Source organism: Euleptes europaea, chromosome 19 (genome assembly GCF_029931775.1).
Source record: "Euleptes europaea isolate rEulEur1 chromosome 19, rEulEur1.hap1, whole genome shotgun sequence".
Lineage (NCBI taxonomy): Eukaryota > Metazoa > Chordata > Lepidosauria > Squamata > Sphaerodactylidae > Euleptes > Euleptes europaea.
Window position 1 is genome coordinate 30,173,269 of NC_079330.1, and position 17,726 is coordinate 30,190,994.

The 17,726-nt window shown below is 45.6% G+C and overlaps 1 protein-coding gene across 1 annotated transcript in view; it reads left to right on the plus strand.

Moving 5' to 3' along the window:
* Nucleotides 1-17,726, plus strand: part of BRIP1 (BRCA1 interacting helicase 1) — a 189,686-nt gene that overhangs the window by 1,866 nt on the left and 170,094 nt on the right. Inside the window, exons 3-5 of the mRNA XM_056865031.1 lie at nucleotides 404-583; nucleotides 1,731-1,852; nucleotides 4,306-4,431. Of these exons, the coding sequence (XP_056721009.1) occupies nucleotides 404-583; nucleotides 1,731-1,852; nucleotides 4,306-4,431 (428 nt within the window). The remainder of the gene's footprint in view (nucleotides 1-403; nucleotides 584-1,730; nucleotides 1,853-4,305; nucleotides 4,432-17,726) is intronic.

Here is a 17,726-nt window from a genome sequence, read left to right on the forward strand (position 1 = left end):
GGTGGGCGGGATCCTCGCCGTCCTCTGGCAAAAAGGACGGCTGCCGGGCTGGAACGCATTAAATAGGCGTGGGGGCAGGGCGCCTGACATCACCCCCCCCCACGCCCTATCCAACCCCAGGAGGAGAAGGGAAGAAACCGCGAGGCTAGCGTGGCCTCGCGAGATGGCCCCATGCGCCATCCGGCAACAAGAGACCTCCCCGCCCCTTCCTCTTCGCCGCCCGGTAAGCCCACAACGGGGCGAACTGTTGAATCAGGTTGCCCTTTTTATTCTTTTTCTTGGTTCATTAGAATTCTGACAAAACAATTTAGAGTTTCCTAGTCCTTGAAGTGCCGAAAAAGCTCAACTCCTCCCCGCAATTCCTTTTAAAGAGAATGTAAACAATCTTCTGTTTGCTCTTCAGAAAAACCACCCAGTGAATGGTCATGCTTGAAGGAATGCAACAAGCCAGAGACCTTGATGCGATGTTGCTGTAATTGCCATGCGGAACCCACAAGTCCAGACCAGAGCAGTGCAGGGTCAAACCAAGGCACTTGCTCTTACTTCACCGACGACGGAACCAAGACCACACTGAGAAACGGAGGTAGTTTTCAGATCCCTTCTTCATAGGTGGCCTTAAAAGGACATTCAGCATTTTGGGGCAGTCTTGTAAATACTACTTGCTTGGTTGCATGGGGCAAATCATAGAATCATAAGAGTTGGAAGGGACCACCAGGGTCATCTAGTCCAACTCCCTGCACAATGCAGGAAACTCACAACTACCTCCCCCCCACACACACCCAGTGCCCAGAAGATGGCCGAGATGCCCCCCCTCCCATGAACTGCCCAAGTTCATAGAATCAGCATTGCTGACAAATGGCCATCTAGCCTCTGCTTAAAAACCTCCAGGGAAGGAAAGCTTACCACCTCCCGAGGAAGCCTGTTCCACTGAGGAACCAGTCTAACTGTTAGAAAATTCTTTCTAATGTCTAGACGGAAATTCTTCTGATTTAATTTTAACCCATTGGTTCTGGTCTGACCTTCTGGGGCAACAGAAAACAATTCGGCACCTCCTCTATATGACAGCCCTTCAAGTACTTGAAGATGGTTATCATATCCCCTCTCAGTCTTCTCCTTTTCTGGCTAAACCTCCTTCAACCTTTCCTCATAAGACAGGCAACTGGTGTATTGGTTAAGAGCGGTGGTTTGGAGTGGTGGACTCTAATCTGGAGAACCAGGATTGATTCCCTACTCTTCCACATGAGTGGCGGACTCTAATCTAGATAACCGGGCTTGATTCCCCCCTCTTCTGCTATTTAGAGGGGTTTACTCCCAGGAAAGTATCCTTAGGATGGCACTGCAAGATATATATGTTAAGTAGTCACAGTTTGTAACTAGCAGGCGCATTTGCAATTTTATAGATAACTAAAGCATTTGAATTTAAAACTGAACCATGAACTAAGTTATAACTGATCCATTTTAGGTTGCTAAAGTTGTAGGATAAGTCTAGGGTTCATTAGAAAGTAAGTACTGCATATATTTTAATTTCCCCCCAAATTTCTCCTCATCCCATGGATTCATATTTTCCAGAAATGTTATGTCTTTAGCATTGGGATAATGCAACTTCATATATTCAGTTTTGTATAACGAGGGGTATTCTGGATTAGAGCATCTAAGGGTTGTCATAATTAGTAAGATTTCAGCAAAACATGCTTCCACTCTCCTCTCCCTCTCTGTTTTTGTTACGGAAGAGACCTCAAAAACCACGCTTTCTTCAAAACTGTCTGCAAAGAAACAAGCATCATTACATGAAGCTGAAGATGATTTTAAAGTGGATAGGAAAAGAATTCGTTCAGTAGAAACGGAGCAGCAGGTGAGTAAAGTTTTGAGCTAGTAAAAGTAATCCAGACATTGCTGAATGAAGCCGCCAAGTTACCTGCTGACATTTTGGCTAAAAATTTGTACCCAAATTGGTTGTTGGCGGCTATTTTAACTTTTGCTATTTCTCACAAAGAAGCTACTGCGGCATTACAGTGCATGACATGCCACAGAAATTAATTACTGGCATTTATCAATCAAGCTACTTGCTATTAAGGCTTCCTACTGATTAAAGATACTTTATTAATCAATTGCCTTTTAATTGTTTAACTGTGAATATGCTTACACATTGCTAAAATCTCAAAACAATTGCCTTTTTGACATACTGGCGAAAGTGTGAAATAAATGCATGAACAAAATCTGCTAGTCATGGTTAGAAGAAAAGACCACCATGGTTAGAAGAAAAATTAAAATATTAATTTTTTCACATCGTATTGTAATAATATTGTAATAATACCTCAGAGTTCTTCATTGTAACCCTGCCCCCCCAAAGTTCAGAACTGTTGCAGATACATCTTCTAGTTCAGGGGTCGGCAAACTCATTCGTCAAAAGAGCCAAATATCAACAGTACAACGATTGAGATTTCTTTTGAGAGCCAAATTTCTTAAACTTAAACTATATAGGTAGGTACACTGTTTATTTACTTAATAAACTTTAATTAAAGTTTTAAGTCTTAATTAAACGATAGGTACACTGAATAAAACTTGATATCATACTTAATAGTGATCTTATTTATTGATAAAAATTAAATTCTAAGTCCCTGCCATTTCCCCTCCCCGTCCGGAGTCCTCGTCTGGAGGCCTGGTCTACCGCCATAAAAGCCTATTGGTGGACCTGGCCTCCAGCTGAGTCCCATTGGGAGGCCAGGTCTACCCATTGGCTTTCTTGGCAGTAGACCTGGCCTCCGGAGTCCCATAGAAGCCAATTGGTAGACCTGGCCTCTGAAGGGGGATTTTCCCCTCCTCGGAGTCCAGGTCTACCGCCAAGAAAGCCAGTGGGTAGACATGGCCTCCCAATGGGACTCAGCCGAAGGCCAGGTCTACCAAAGGAAGCCCGCCCCGCCCAGCAGCTGATAGGCGTGGGGGCAGGAACCGCCGAGCCGCCCGCCCAGCAATCGCACGACTAGAGGGGAGGGGAGGCTTTAGCCTCCCAACCATTGAGGGCAAGGGCAAGGGGGACCCGGCCATTCTCCACGGCAGGGGGGAGGGAGACAGCGCGCCCGCTCGCCCGCTCTCTCTCTCTCTCTCAGGTGTGCCGGCGCAAGCGGGCGCAAGAGCAGGGGCTCCAAACCAAGTTCGGAGATCCGCACTCAACAGGCCAAAGAGCCGCATGCGGCTCTGGAGCCGCAGTTTTGAGACCCCTGGGATAGGGCACCCATCGTAGAAAGCAAAGATAATGGATGGGTTGCTGTACTGTACAGGCTGCTGGCGACTCGCTTGCAGGAAGTCTTCTGCCTGCTCAGTGACACTCTTGTCTCCATACTGGCCTCTACCCAACCAGATGTTGTGCAAGGCTTCGGCTTTTCAGCCAACTGCCTTCACCCAGGTGTGGCCGTTGTTTGCAACCACATCCACCACCAAGCTTTGCCTTTCACCAAAGCTGTCCTGGTAGGCGAAGATGTGGAGGATGCCCACAACGGCCTCCAGGTTCTCTGCTGACTCTAGGATAGCTTGCAAATGAGTGAGATTTGTACTCTGTAGATGAGACTCTTTGACAGCCACCTTACCAGCCTCCACCTTGTGCAAGAATTTTAACTTGGCTTTTAATTTGCTGCACAGCTTTGCTCCACCTTCTATTCTGCCTTTCTGGGACCTGGAGAGGGCTTCTTCTCTTTTTTTTAGCTCCTTGGCAATAGCAATTCTCTCACACAACAAAGAATGCGTAGATATGTTGGTAACATTATTCAAGAAGACTTCTTTTCCTCAGATTTCCTCCCTCCCTTTGAAATTCCTCACCTGGATCGTGGAGCGTTCCCTCCCCCTCATGCATTCCCTGCAACTCCTATGGAAGGTTTATAAAAATGTTGGTTGTGGGGATCAAAAGGTCCTGTAGTTTACCCTCTCAGGGCCCTTAGCTTATGAATGGTCTCACAATGAGAACATCAGTAATAACTGACAAGCTTCCCTGAAAACCAGCTTGCCCACCAATGCCAGTCTTCCCCTGTACTGGGCAACCACAAAGCATATTGGGTGCCTTCTCAGTTCATTCAAGCCGATGCTGAGGCTCAGCAGGCCAGACTAGTGCATTGTGTGAACTAAGTGTGTGCCCTAGAAAATGCCCCAGCATCTTCTGTGGTTCCATGGCAGAAATTCAGAGTTTCCTCAGCAGAGAAGTCAATGCACAAAATGTTGCTTGAACATAGGAATTTTAAAAAACATAATGTCTTAAAGTAGTGAGGTCCTGCTCCTGTGTTTTTCCATCTACCAAGCTTGTGGTTTTTCCTACAGGCTAGGAAACGAAATCGACTAGCCACAGGAGCGCAGTTAGTTGATGCTTTAGATGTTTATCAGCAACAGAAAAATGGGGAATTGACGGTGTGCTCGAAAAAACCAGTTCCTTTCTCTCTCAAAACGGTAAGTACAGCAGCTCTGCGTTCAAAAGGGACTTTATATTGTTTTATGAGAGCTCAGTGCAAAAGCCCAGCAGCATGAACTGACTTCTGTATATCTATGATTCATCATAATCTGCGACATTAGAGTTAAGGTACTGTTTACTCAAAATAAATCACAGTAAGCTTTATGGGGAAGGCATAATTAGATGAGGAATAGAGAATAAAACTGCTGCTATCATACTGCCCTTGTACAAATCTGTGGTGAGACCACACTTGGAATACTGTGTACAGTTCTGGTCACTGTACCTAAAAAAGGATATTACAGAGCTTGAGAAGGTGCAGAAAAGAGCAACCAAAATGATCAGGGAGCTAGAGCAGTTGCCTGAGCAGCGGTTAAAATGCTTAGGGCTGTTTAGCTTGGGAAGAAAGTGCTTAAGGGGAGACATGATAGAGGTCTATAAAATGATGCATTGTATGGAGAGAGTGGAAAGGGAGAAGCTTTTCTCCCTCATAATACTAGAGTGCAGGGTCATATGCTGAAGCTGAAGGGTGAGAGATTCAAAACAGATAAAAGGAAGTATTTCTTCACACAATGCATAATGAAATTGTGGAACTCCCTGCCCCAGGATGTAGTGATGGCTGCCAACTTGGAAGGCTTTTAGAGGGGAGTGGACATGTTCATGGAGGATAGGGCTATCCATGGCTACTAGTGAAAATGAATATTAGTCATGATGCATACCTGTTCTCTCCAGGATCAGAGGAGCATTCCTATTATATTAGGTGCTGTGGAGCATAGGCAGGATAATGCTGCTGCACTCATCTTGTTTGGGCTTTCTAGAGGCCCCTGGTTGGCCACTGTGAACAGACTGCTGGACTTGATGGACCTTGATCTGATCCAGCATGGCTTTTCTTATGTTCTTAAACTATTATCTCAGAGTTAAAAAGTGATTTAAATGAATTAGAGGAATTTGCCTGGAAGCGCTTGTGACTCCCAAAGCATCAGACACACAGATTAAGATGGGTGAACACACAGAAACATGCTAGTCTGTGCCTTCTACTTGTAACCTATGTGGGGAGAGGGCTGGTGACCAATCCTCTGGACCTGCATCGCAGCAACAACTAACCAATTGAATTATAAAGAAAGGTTTCACAACTGCCTCTTAATTTGGGTGGCTTCTGGCTAGAATTTTTTGGAACATTGTGGTTACCACTGCAATCCCTTAGGGCTTCCTTACCGAGGCCCTTTCTTCTGTGTCAGACACCTTGTCTATTATCTCCCTGATTGCAGACAGCCAGGCACCGGCTTCAGTACTTTTCCATCTCTCTGAGAAGGTTAGATTTATTCAGCTTCATAAGATGGCTCTTTTTCCATTGTAGTGGTTGAGGTCTAGCTACCCCAAGTGAAAATGACTGTGGGGATAATAGTATCTGCATTGGAATGATATTTGTGATACCTTGAGCTTGTGTTTTAATAAATTAAGTACCTTACCAGACCAAGGATCTAGCTAGTCAAGCATCCAGCAGAAGCTTGCCAGAGACTTCTGAGAAACTCAGGAGTAGGGGATCGACAATCAACAGGTGATTGTACATATTCTGTACCTTGTATACACAGCTATGAAAGGGGCTGTGGCTCAGTGGTAGAGCATCTACTTGGTATGCAGAAGGTCCCAGGTTCAGTCCCTATTGTCTCCAGTTAATGGGATCAGGTAGCAGATGATGTGAAAGATCTCACCCTGAGACGATATTGGTCTGAGAAGACCTGACTTTGATGGACCAAGTGTCTGATTCAATATAAGGCAGCTTTGTGCGTAAATGAGCTTGGTTGCCTCTGAGCACACCATTTGCATTGAGCTCTCATAGCTAAGAGCCATTAGTAGAACTTCCTCCATAAATTTGTCTAATCCCCTTTGTAAAGCTGTATGAGCCAGTGGCCACCACCACATCTTGTGGTGGCTTGTTCCATACGTTAATTGGGCACTGTGTGAAGAGGTGGTTTCTGTACCATGAACACATGAAGCTGCCTAATACTGGTCCATCAAAGTCAGTATTGTCCACCCTGACTGGCAGCGGCTCTCCAGGGTCTCAAGCAGAGGTCTTTCACATCTCCTACCTGCCTAGTCCCTTTAACTGGAGATGCCGGGGATTGAACCTTGGACCTTCTGCATGCCAAGCACAGAGCCACAGCCCCTCCCCTCTCCTGAATCTTATTGCGTTTGCTTAGTCTGTCTCTCTGCTTTAGTAGGCCCTGCTTGTATATTAGGAAAGCTAGTCTGGGGAAGCCTACGCTGTAATAAATCCATTAGTCTTTAAGGTGCAAGACTGATTTTTGCAGTACAGGGACTGTTATTGGCATGAGTGAAAAGCACTTGCTTTCTGTGCTGTGGAGTTAATGACCTCAACTGTCAGAGTGACTTAATAAGTTGGGAGACGTTTATTGATTTTTTTGTGTGCTGTTTATAAGTGTCTAACTGAAAATCAGAGACTGCACAATTAAGTTGCTTCTATAGTTAAAGTTCTTTAGTTGCCGCTGAGTTGAGGGTTATGGGAAATCGATAAGGATTCCTTCAGCCAAATTGCTTCACAAAGTAGTGACTGCTGGTGAACCCTGTCCCTTTGGACATCTCAGCAGCCCCAGTCTCTCATTCCAGTTTATAAATTCATTAAACAAAAATCTCTTGCTGGTGTCTGCTGGGTTTAGTTTTCTTGTATATCGACATGGGGAAAAACTGTTTCCTAACAGATGCTCCTGTCAGTGAGGGAAACCAAAATAGTTGGCCATTTGAAAAAACAATCATCAGGCTGCTTCACACATGTGTACTCAGTCACCCATTGAAGAAAAAGAGTTGTTTTGTATATGCCGACTTTCTCCGCCACTTAAGGAAGAATCAAACCGGCTTATAATCACCTTCCCTTCCCCTCCCCACAACAGACACCCTGTGAGGTAGGTGGAGCTGAGAGAGTGTGACTAGCCCAAAGTCCCCCAAGGTCACCCAGCTGGCTCCATGTGTAGGTGTGGGGAAACAAATCCAGTTCACCAGATTAGCCTCTGACGTTCATGTGGAGGAGTGGGGAATCAAACCCAGTCCTCCAGATCAGAGTCTACTTCTCCAAATCACCGCTCTTAATCACTACACCATTCTGGCTCCCTGCGGGGTGTGCTCTGCCAACCAGGTCTGGGGCTTAGAAGACTACCAATCCATGCAGGAAGATCTGCGCTGCCCAGCCTTTCCTGACTTCTGAAAGGCCGGGCCATGCAGATCGGACTCACATCCATGCCGCCCGGCCTCTCTGAAGTCTGGTGAGATTGCTTTCTGATGGTTCAACGTACACAAAATTATTAAAAATGTTGTTTAAAATAACATTCAGGCTATGTGTATAAAGTGTATAGATAAATATATACAAAACATAAATGAATTTGGGTCCCATCCCCAAGATACCTCTCTCTCTCTCTCTCTCTCTCTCTCTCTCTCTCTCTCTCTCTCTCTCTCTCTCTCTCTCTCTCTCTCTCTCTCTCTCTCTCTCTCCCCCCCTCCCCCCTCCCCCCTCCCCCCAACATAAGGGATACTCAACCTGTAGTTAGTCCAAGCAAGAATATGGGCCTAGAGCAAAGGCAGAGTCTAACTAGACGGGTTAAGTCTGAAATACCAAACAGCATGTGAGAAAGGGAGCTCTCCTCGTCCCAGAGATGAGTTGCTTGAAGAAGCTCCAAGCCTGTGACTTTTTAGATCTTAGTGAGAAGGCCCTAGGAAACAACTGAGCTTGCAGATCTGATGGAACGGGCTGGCGCGGGTGTGTGTGTGTGTCCTCAAAACCCATTTTTTTTCTGGGCTTGCAATGACTGCGGTTGACAGGGATGCTGGGGGGCCCAGTACGACCTCTCCCCATGGTGCCTTAGAACAAGTGCCTTTTTCACTGATTTAATTGACTCTCATTATACCTTGAGTGATCAAGGGTTCGTTACTGCATTTGTGAGTCAGGCATTCGCCTTTAATGTAAAGGAAAGCAATGAAAGGATTCCCCCTCTGTCAATCCTGTGTTATGTTCTTGCTGATTTCACTGGAATCTTGCAAGCTTTTAAAACCATTTAACAAAAAAGCCATGTAAAGTGATTTATTACCCAGAGCTCAGAAGTGCTCAAATGAAAGCTGTTTCTTTAAGTATGGGATTATTTTAAAATCCCATTACATGCAAATGGGTCAGGTTCTCTGCCAAGGCAGCGCCATTGATTTTTTTTTCTTCACTGAAAGCATGTCAGCAGAAAAATCTGGCCCTGTAAATCAATGTATAAACTTTTAATAATGTATAACACTCCTATTGAACTCTCACTTGCGTGAATCTGTTTTGTTTAACACAGTGTAGGTGTATTGATTGGAATACAGAGTATTCTGGGAATGCTGGAAATGCAGGGGGGAATGGCTGGCTCCCAAACTGTCACTGCTCCTCTAACTTGTCCCTGGCTGTCTTTCCTTGGGCAGGAAGATTGGAAAGCACTGTAGGTCAGCAGCGATGCCTTTTTTCTTCTTCAGAGCCAGTGTGGTGTGGTGGTTTGGAGTGGTGGACTCTGATCTGGAGAACCAGGTTTCATTCCCCGCTCCTCGACATGAATGGCGGAGGCTAATCTGGTGAACTGGATTTGTTTCCCCACTCCTACACATGAAGCCAGCTGGTTGATCTTGGGCAAGTCACAGGTGTCTTGGGCTAGTCACAGCCCCACCTACCTCACAGGGTGTTTGTTGTGGGGAGGGGAAGGGAAGGGGTTGTAAGCAGGTCTGATTCTTCCTTAAGTGGTAGAGAAAGTCAGCATATAAAAAACAACTCCTCTACTTCTAACGATACAGTCATTTAGATAAAGGCACGGTTAGGCATGCTGAACGATCAACATGTAAATACATTAAATGAACAGGACAAAATAAAGAAGAGGTGGCGTCAGGCCTCGGCAAGTTGATGCGTTCCAGGCAATAACTTTCCTCCAGCCGAAGCAGCGAGTTAAAAGTTTATTTCAGAATAACAGCGATTTCAGCAGGTCAAAGACTTAAGGCTAGCATACAGGTATGGGGCATACAGAGACATATATAGGGTGGATACAATGGGGTTGATTGGATTATTGGAAACAAAAGTACAATACCGAAGCAAACTACCGGTAACGACTTGAGCAAAAAGTATTCAGAGTAAAATGCGTGCGTTAAGTGGCTGATCTTCCCGGGCTCCCAGTATTGTTTTGCGGGACCTGGTATCAGATCAGCCATTACCGGGGTGGGTCTCCATTGAGCTGCAGATCTTGGGCAGGAGACCAGGTGCAAACGGAGAGGGCTGGAGTGCAAAAGGACCCCATTTTGTCTGTGGGGGAAACCATCTTGTTTATCTCCGGGGCCGGCGGAGAGCCTATCTGACAGGTGGGAACAATACACTGAAGAACTATACAGAAGAGATGAAAGGATGACAGATTCCTTCCAAGAAGAATCTTTTGAAAAAAAACTTACGGTATTAGAAAGTGAAGTGAAAGCTGCACTGAGAGCAATTGGGAGAAACAAATCACCAGGAGCAGATAGGAGGTCAATAGAGCTATTCCAAGCCACAGAAATGGAGTCCATTAAAATCTTGACAAGAATATGCCAACAGATATGGAAAACAAAACAATGGCCCATCCCAAGAAAGAAGATGTCACAGATTGCAGCAACTATCGAACCATTGCATTAATTTCTCATGCAAGTAAAATGATGCTCAAAATCCTACAACAAAGACTGTTACCATATATGGAACGAGAAGTGCCTGATGTTCAAGCTGGATTCAGAAGAGGAAGAGGCACTAGAGATCAAATTGCAAACTTACGTTGGTTAGTGGAGCATACGAGAGAATTTCAGAAGAAAATCAGCTTGTGTTTCCTAGATTACAGCAAAGCTTTTGACTGTGTGGATCACGAAAAGCTACGGCTGGTTTTAAAGGAAATGGGTGTGCCACAACATCTGATCATTTTGATGCACAACCTGTATTCTGGACAAGAGGCCACGGTTAGGACAGAATATGGAGAAACAGAATGGTTTCCAGTTGGCAAAGGTGTTAGACAGGGATGTATTTTATTTACCTACCTCTTCAATCTGTATGCAGAACATATCATTAGTAAAGCTGGATTAGATTTAGATGAATGTGGAGTGAAAATTGCAGGGAGGAACATTAACAATTTGAGATATGCCAATGATACTACGTTACTGGCAGAAAATAGCGAAGACTTGAAACGACTACTGCTGAAAATTAAAAGAGAAAGTGCCAAAGCAGGGCTGCAGCTGAATATCAAGAAAACAAAAGTAATGACTACAGGAGAATTACACAACTTTAAGGTTGACGATGAGGAAATTGAAATTGTTGAAGACTTTCTGTTCCAAAAGGGAGACTGCAGCCAAGAAATCAGAAGGCAATTGAGACTGGTAAGGGCAGCCATGAAGGAGGTAGAAAAGATTCTTAAGTGTAAGGATGTGTCACTGGCAACCAAGATCAGGTTAATTCATGCCATCGTATTCCCTATTACTATGTATGGGTGTGAAAGCTGGACAATAAAGAAAGCTGATAGGAAAAAAGTAGATTCCTTTGAAATGTGGTGTTGGAGGAGAGTGTTACGGATACCCTGGACTGTCAAAAAAAACAAATCAGTGGGTTTTTGATCAAATCAAGCCTGAACTGACCCTAGAAGCTAAAATGACTCAACTGAGGCTATTGTATTTTGTTCACGTCATGAGACTACAAGAGTCACTGGAAAAGACAGTCATGCTAGGAAAAGTTAAAGGCAGCAGGAAAAGAGGAAGACCCAACAAGCGATGGATTGACTCTATAAAGGAAGCCGCGGCCCTCAATTTGCAAGATCTGAGCAAGGCTGTTAAGGATAGGACACTTTGGAGGACATTGATTCACAGGGTCACATGAATCGGAAGCGACTTGACGGCACTTAACACACACACATCTGGAAGAGCCCTCGCAACTGATGCAGCTTCAGGCTGCTCCTCATACAAGACTGTGTTTTCTGCAGTTCTACACAAGCATAAGAAAAGGAGAGATTTCTAGAGAATCTCTTCTTCTATTATTATAAACAGTTTTCTAGCACCTAGGTTGTGATGGTGTGCTTCACCAGTACCTGGAAACCACAGTGGAGCTTATGTGTGTTTTGTGCAGTCAAGTTGCTTCTGACTGATGGTGACCCTATGAATTCATGACCTCCAAAATGTCTTATTGTTGACAGCCTTGCTCAGGTTTTGCAAATTTTAGACCGTGGAATCAAACCCGGTTCTCCAGATTAGAGTCCGCTGCTCATGTGGAGGAATGGGGAATGAAACCCAGTTCTCCAGATCACAGCCCACCACTCCAAACCACCGCTCTTAACCACTACACTACACTGACAGTTCGATATTACAGGTTTTTTTTTAATATCCCACCCTTCCTCCAAGGCAGAAAAGGCAGCATTCATAGTAATCTCTGCTCCAAGTACTCTGAAATAAGTGGGGTTGAGCATCTACCCAAGATCCCCTAGTGAGTTTCATGGCTGACTTGGATTTGAACCTGGGGGCCTCCCCAGTCTTAGTCTCACCACCATACCACATGAGCTCAACCAAACAGAAGGCTGTAAAAAGAACAAAATCTTCTTTTCCTTTTCAAATAATATGGATTTTGTTTCTTGTTCTGTTTCCATCATGGTCTTGCTAGATTATTTTTAAAAGCATTGTATTATTTTAATTGTACATTATTCCCATGGCCACTTTATGCCTGACACCCCAAAACTCATAGCAAATAAACTGTTATATTTAGTTAGAAATCTTTTGTGTTGCAGAAGAGGATGTGCATTTTGGCTTGGTTTAATAGGTTGTAAATTTTATTAGTATTCAGAAAAGGATTTGTGGAATTTTTAATCTATTGTGCTCAGTAAATTAATTTGGAGTCAGCAGGGGGTGCTGTTGGTTTTCAGATACAATTTTACTTTCCGCCACCACAAAAATCGAGTTTTGAGGCAGCCCAGACCCTCCGTGATTAGCAACAATAAACCACAACTTGGTGATATTTGTATGTATGGCATTTTAGCTTGTAAACAAGCTCCTGGATTATAAAGCATAAGTAAAAGAAACTCGTCCCCTGAGGCAAAAAGGTTGGTTCTGCTTTGAACTAGCAATTTAATAGTGCAGTTTCTTTTCCGTGGACCTGTTTCTACCAATTATTAAATAAATCATCTTTTGAAATGGCAAACAAATGTCCAGAGGGCTGGGCGTGTGTGTCGCTGTCTTTGTGTTTTCCTAATTTAGGAACTGTAGCTTTGAAAAATTAGGGTAAAAGAACGGATCCCTATGAGCAGTCATGAAGAGAGCATTATGCGCAAAGACTGAGGAAGGAGACAGAGTTTGGCATGGGGGGGGGGCTCACCTACCAAGCAATCAAGTGTCTATGTGTGAACTTTTAAAAACTATGTGGGGTGGTTGTGGTAACACAGCAGAAGAGGGAGGAGCGTGCTCATTTCTTTCCAGCCTCATCCATTTTTTAACACTCTTGTCCTGCTCTAAGTGTCCACAGCAGTGATCAGAACTGGCAAGTTGGTTGTGTGTCGGGATAGCTCCATACAGATTTTCTTACTGCGGCCAAAATTTTTGTTGGCAGTCCTGCTTTTGAGAGTAGGCAGAATAAGCTTAGCAAATATAGGCAATGATTAAAATCAGAATTACAAATGGCGCATAGAGTTGTCATATAAGGCCACAGTATTTGGCCCGCAGGCGGTTATTTGGCAGCAGCAGGTAAAGAAGAATAATTGGTTTTTATATGCCGACTTTCTCTGCCACTTAAGGAAGAATCAAACCGGCTTACAATCACCTTCCCTTCCCCTCCCCACAACAGACACCCTGTGAGGTAGGTGGGGCTGAGAGAGTGGGACTAGCCCAAGGTCACCCAGCTGGCTTCATGTGTAGGAATGGGAAAACAAATCAATTCACCAGATTAGCATCCGCTGCTCATGTGGAGGAGTAGGGAATCAAACCCGGTTCCCTAGATCAGACTCCACTGCTACAAACCATCGCTCTTACCCACTACACCACGCTGGGACGCCAGCATTGATAGTAAAACCATAGCTGACCTTAACCATAGGCCTGGTGGAACAGTTCTGGGAAGAGGCTGGGAAGCTTCCGTGAGTCGAAGTCTAACTGCCCCCCCCTTCAGGAGTGGGCTGTTAGTCGCTGCGCTAAACTTGTTTCCAGGGCCAGTGAGCACGTGAGAGGTATTTATGGTTTAAGGTGGGATGTTTGGTTTGCAAATTGTATCTAGTGTGTACTGTGAATTGATAGTAGCACAGAAAAAAGCAGAATGTGGCATTTCTGGGATTCTCCATGTGTTCGTGTATTGGATTTCCATCCTAAGCTTTTGATACGGGAAGATGCCCAAGGCAAGTAAAATTCAGTTTAAGGGTTGCTTCCATTTGCTGTGACGTATAGCTTTGCTTTGGAGTACACCCCCCCAGGTCACAGGTAATTTTAGATGGTCATGGCTGTTCTCGTACTGGGCTCTCCAGGCATCTTGCAGACTGTGGGTTTTACATCACGTGCCCAGGGAGGCAGGACTAAAATTCTTCCTTCCTTTCTTCCTGGGCGGGAAAACCTCCCGATCCCAGTTTCCATCCTGCCTTGTAGAGGGAGGCAGCTTCGCCAGTCAGCTCCATTAGAAGACAGTTCTTTGAAAGATTTTCCTTCTCCACCACTCTACCCCTTTTTGTCCATCTTCGTTCTGTCTTTCCTTAACCTTTTTTTTAAAAAAATCCTTCTCCCACCCGATCTCCCCCCCCCTTCGCTCTGGAGAGCAAGATGGCGGGCGAATGAGGCTAATTGGAGGAGGAACTCCTCTCCGAGGGAGATAACGACCGAGCCCTCGTCGCATCGACAGGGCAGAGTCGCAGAGAAAATTCCAACGGCCGCCTTTGCGGTACCGCGGAATCCGGCGCGGACGGCCCCAGCGCCCTGAAAAAAAGCGCGCTCTGCCGGGCCGCTTGGAAATGGCGCCAAAAAAGCCATGCGCCGCAGCGAGACGGACTAAGTGCCTCATACAGCATCTAGATCGCTGGGAGAGAGCTCATCATCGGACGCTGGGGGTAACGTAAGCGTGACTGACCCCGACTCTCCTCTTTCTCGCAGGGAAGCTTTTGACCTATTTAATGGGGTACTAGACAGACAGTCACAAATGCTCCAGGCTTCTAGCGACTCCATTTCACCTTTTCTCAGGAACATGGGGCTTAATCCAGGGAACAACCCTTTATCCCGGGAACAGGCTGTTTCACAAAATAGGGGTAGTGAAAACACCATCAGGTGCATGTGGCCCACCAAAGCTGCCAGGAAGGCCACAGGCCAGGGCCAGCCCAATCCTCCTCAGGAGGATGACTCCTCAGTCTATGCTGACTCCGAAGGAGATGATAAAGAGGAAGGAGAGTTTGAATCCAATGAGGAGTCCCCTATAATATTAGAAGAGCAGCAACCCCGCCTTTTTGGGGCTGAGGATTTCCAGACCTTATTAAGCAAGGCTCTGGTAGCTTCAGATTTAGATGAGGAACCAGAACCTGCACCAGAGGCCAAGAAATCTAGGAAAAAAGGAACCAAAGAATTCTTTCCCAGATCTCAGTCTCAACACCATACTATCCCATTTCCAGAATTTTTCAAAAATCAGGTCAGAGCTGAATTAGATAAGCCCCTGGCTAACAGACAGTTTCCAGCCAACGTCAAGAAACCGTATACCATGGTGCCACAAGCCATGGAACTCCTTAAAACACCCATAATTGACGCCCCTGTTGCTGCAGTCCACTCCCCAGATCTCCCTGCGGAGGATGGACTAGGAAATATCAGAGATCCCATGGATAGGAAGGCAGAGTCCTGACCAAAAAGGTACACGACTCCTCTGCACTAGCCATCCAAGCCTCAGCAGCCACATCCATCATGGCTAGAGCCTCTATAGTTTGGATTAGAAAAATAGCACAGCTCTACTCAGGGGAGAACCGCAGGATTGCGGATGGGCTTAATAGGCTCTTAAAGGCTACTGCCTTTATGGCAGACACGTCCCTTGACTCGATGACCTTTGCAGCCCGTGGTCGGTCTTCTGATATTGCGGTTAGAAGGGCCTTATGGTTAAGACCATGGCAAAATGAATTTAAGACAAAATCCCTCACACTTTTCTACCCTTTTCAAGGGGGAAAGCTATTTGGGGAAAGGCTTGAAAAGATCCTTGTAGAGGATAAGGATAAAAAGAAGATTTTTCCAAAATCCTATAGAAAAGATGGGAGACAATCCTCATCCTACCCTAGCTTTAGATCATTTCACTCCCTCTCCCGTTTCAAGCCTGAGCAACGCAGAGGGACCTGGAGCAACAACAGAGGCTCCTTTTGTAGGGGAGGGGGCAGGTTTTTTCGTCCCCAACAGGGACAACAGCAATACAGTGCCAAAGGCGACAAGTTCGCCAAGAATAATAAACAATGACGCCAACCCATTGTTAGTGGGGGGCAGGCTTCTAAACTTCAGTCATATGTGGACCCCTCCCCACACCGACGTATGAGTAGCCCAAGTTGTCTCCTCAGGGTACTTGATAGAATTCCAACACACCCCGAAGGACAAGTTTCTAAGGTCTCAGAAAAGCATATAAGGACTCAGGCGGCCATAAATCACCTGGCCGAGATTCAGGCCATAGAACCAGTCCCTCCCCTGGAATCTGGCAAGGGGACCTATTCAATTTTCTTTACTGTACCAAAACAAAACGGGGATTGGAGGGCCATCCTAGACTTAAAACACCTGAACCGCTCTGTAAAATACAGAAAATTCAGGATGGAAACACTAAAATCTATCATAGATGCCCTCCAACCGGGGGATTTCATGACTTCACTGGATCTAAAGGAAGCCTACCTTCATGTCCCCATTCACCCCCTACACAGAAAGTTTCTCAGATTCTACTACGCGGGGAAACACTTTCAGTTCAGGGCACTTCCCTTTGGCTGGGGTCAGCTCCCTGTGTATTCATAAGGATACTAGTAACCCTAGTGGCCATGCTCAGACAGGAAGGAATCAGAGTCTTTCCTTATTTAGACGACATCTTGATTTGTTCCAAATCCAAGGAAGAGACCGTTGCACATACTCACAGGGTAGTCCAGATCCTATCAGATCATGGCTTCTTGATAAATTCAGAGGAAAGCCACCTGAATCCAACCCAAAGGCTACAACACCTAGGGGTCATTTTAGACACCAGCAGGAATCTAGTCTTCCTACCACCAGACAAGATTTCAAAAATCAGATCTGTAGCCCAGTCCTTACTCAAGGTCAAGAAGCAGAGACTCATGTTCTTAGCCAAACTAATGGGTTTAATGGTGTCTTGTCTCAGTTGTGTTCCCTGGGCCAGGTTTCATTCAAGGCCGTTACAGAGCCTTCTACAACCATATCAACACCTGATCGCCAGGAAGATCAACAAGACTATCTCCTAGAATCAAGACTTCCAAACCAGCCTCTTGTGGTGGTGCAATCGGAGGAACCTCAGCAAAGGTCTATTCTTCCTAGCAGAGGATCAAATTCAGCTTTACACGGATGCCAGCCTAGAAGGTTGGGGAGCGACATGCCAGTCCCACATCGCTCAGGGAATTTGGAAAAAAGCAGAGAAGAAGCTCCACATAAACATCCTCGAGCTCAGAGCCATCCTTCTAGCCCTACTTCATTTCCAGGATCTACTCCTGCACCATCATGTTCTTGTGCGAATGAACAATGTGTCTGCCAAGGCACATCTAAACAAGCAGGGCGGCTCCAGGTCATCGAAACTCCACAGGGAAGCAACCTTGATTTTCTCATGGGCAGAAAAGAGTGTTCTTTCCATCTCGGCAGAGCACATCAGAGGAATCCTAAATCTCCAAGCAGATTGGCTGAGCCGTCAGACCATCGACGAGGGGGAATGGTCCCTCAACAGATCGATATTCCTACAAATAGGAGAGAGATTTGGCCAACCAGCAGTGGACCTGTTCTCCTCAGAGGAAAACCATCTTCTTCCCTGCTTTTTTACGAGATACTATCATCCAAGAGCGGAGGGGATGGATGCTCTGATGACTCCATGGCCCAAGGAACTCCTCTTCGCCTTTCCTCCCTTCCCCATTCTACCGAAAGTAATCAGAAAGATAAGGAAGGAGAGGGCCACATACTAATAGCTCCCTTCTGGGCGAGAAGACCATGGTTCCCCAGCCTCAGGGAGCTATCGATTCGGCAACTGTGGGAACTACCCCCGATACCAGATCTACTGATCCAGGGGCCCCTACATCACCCAGACCCTCAATGGCTTTGCTTGACTGCC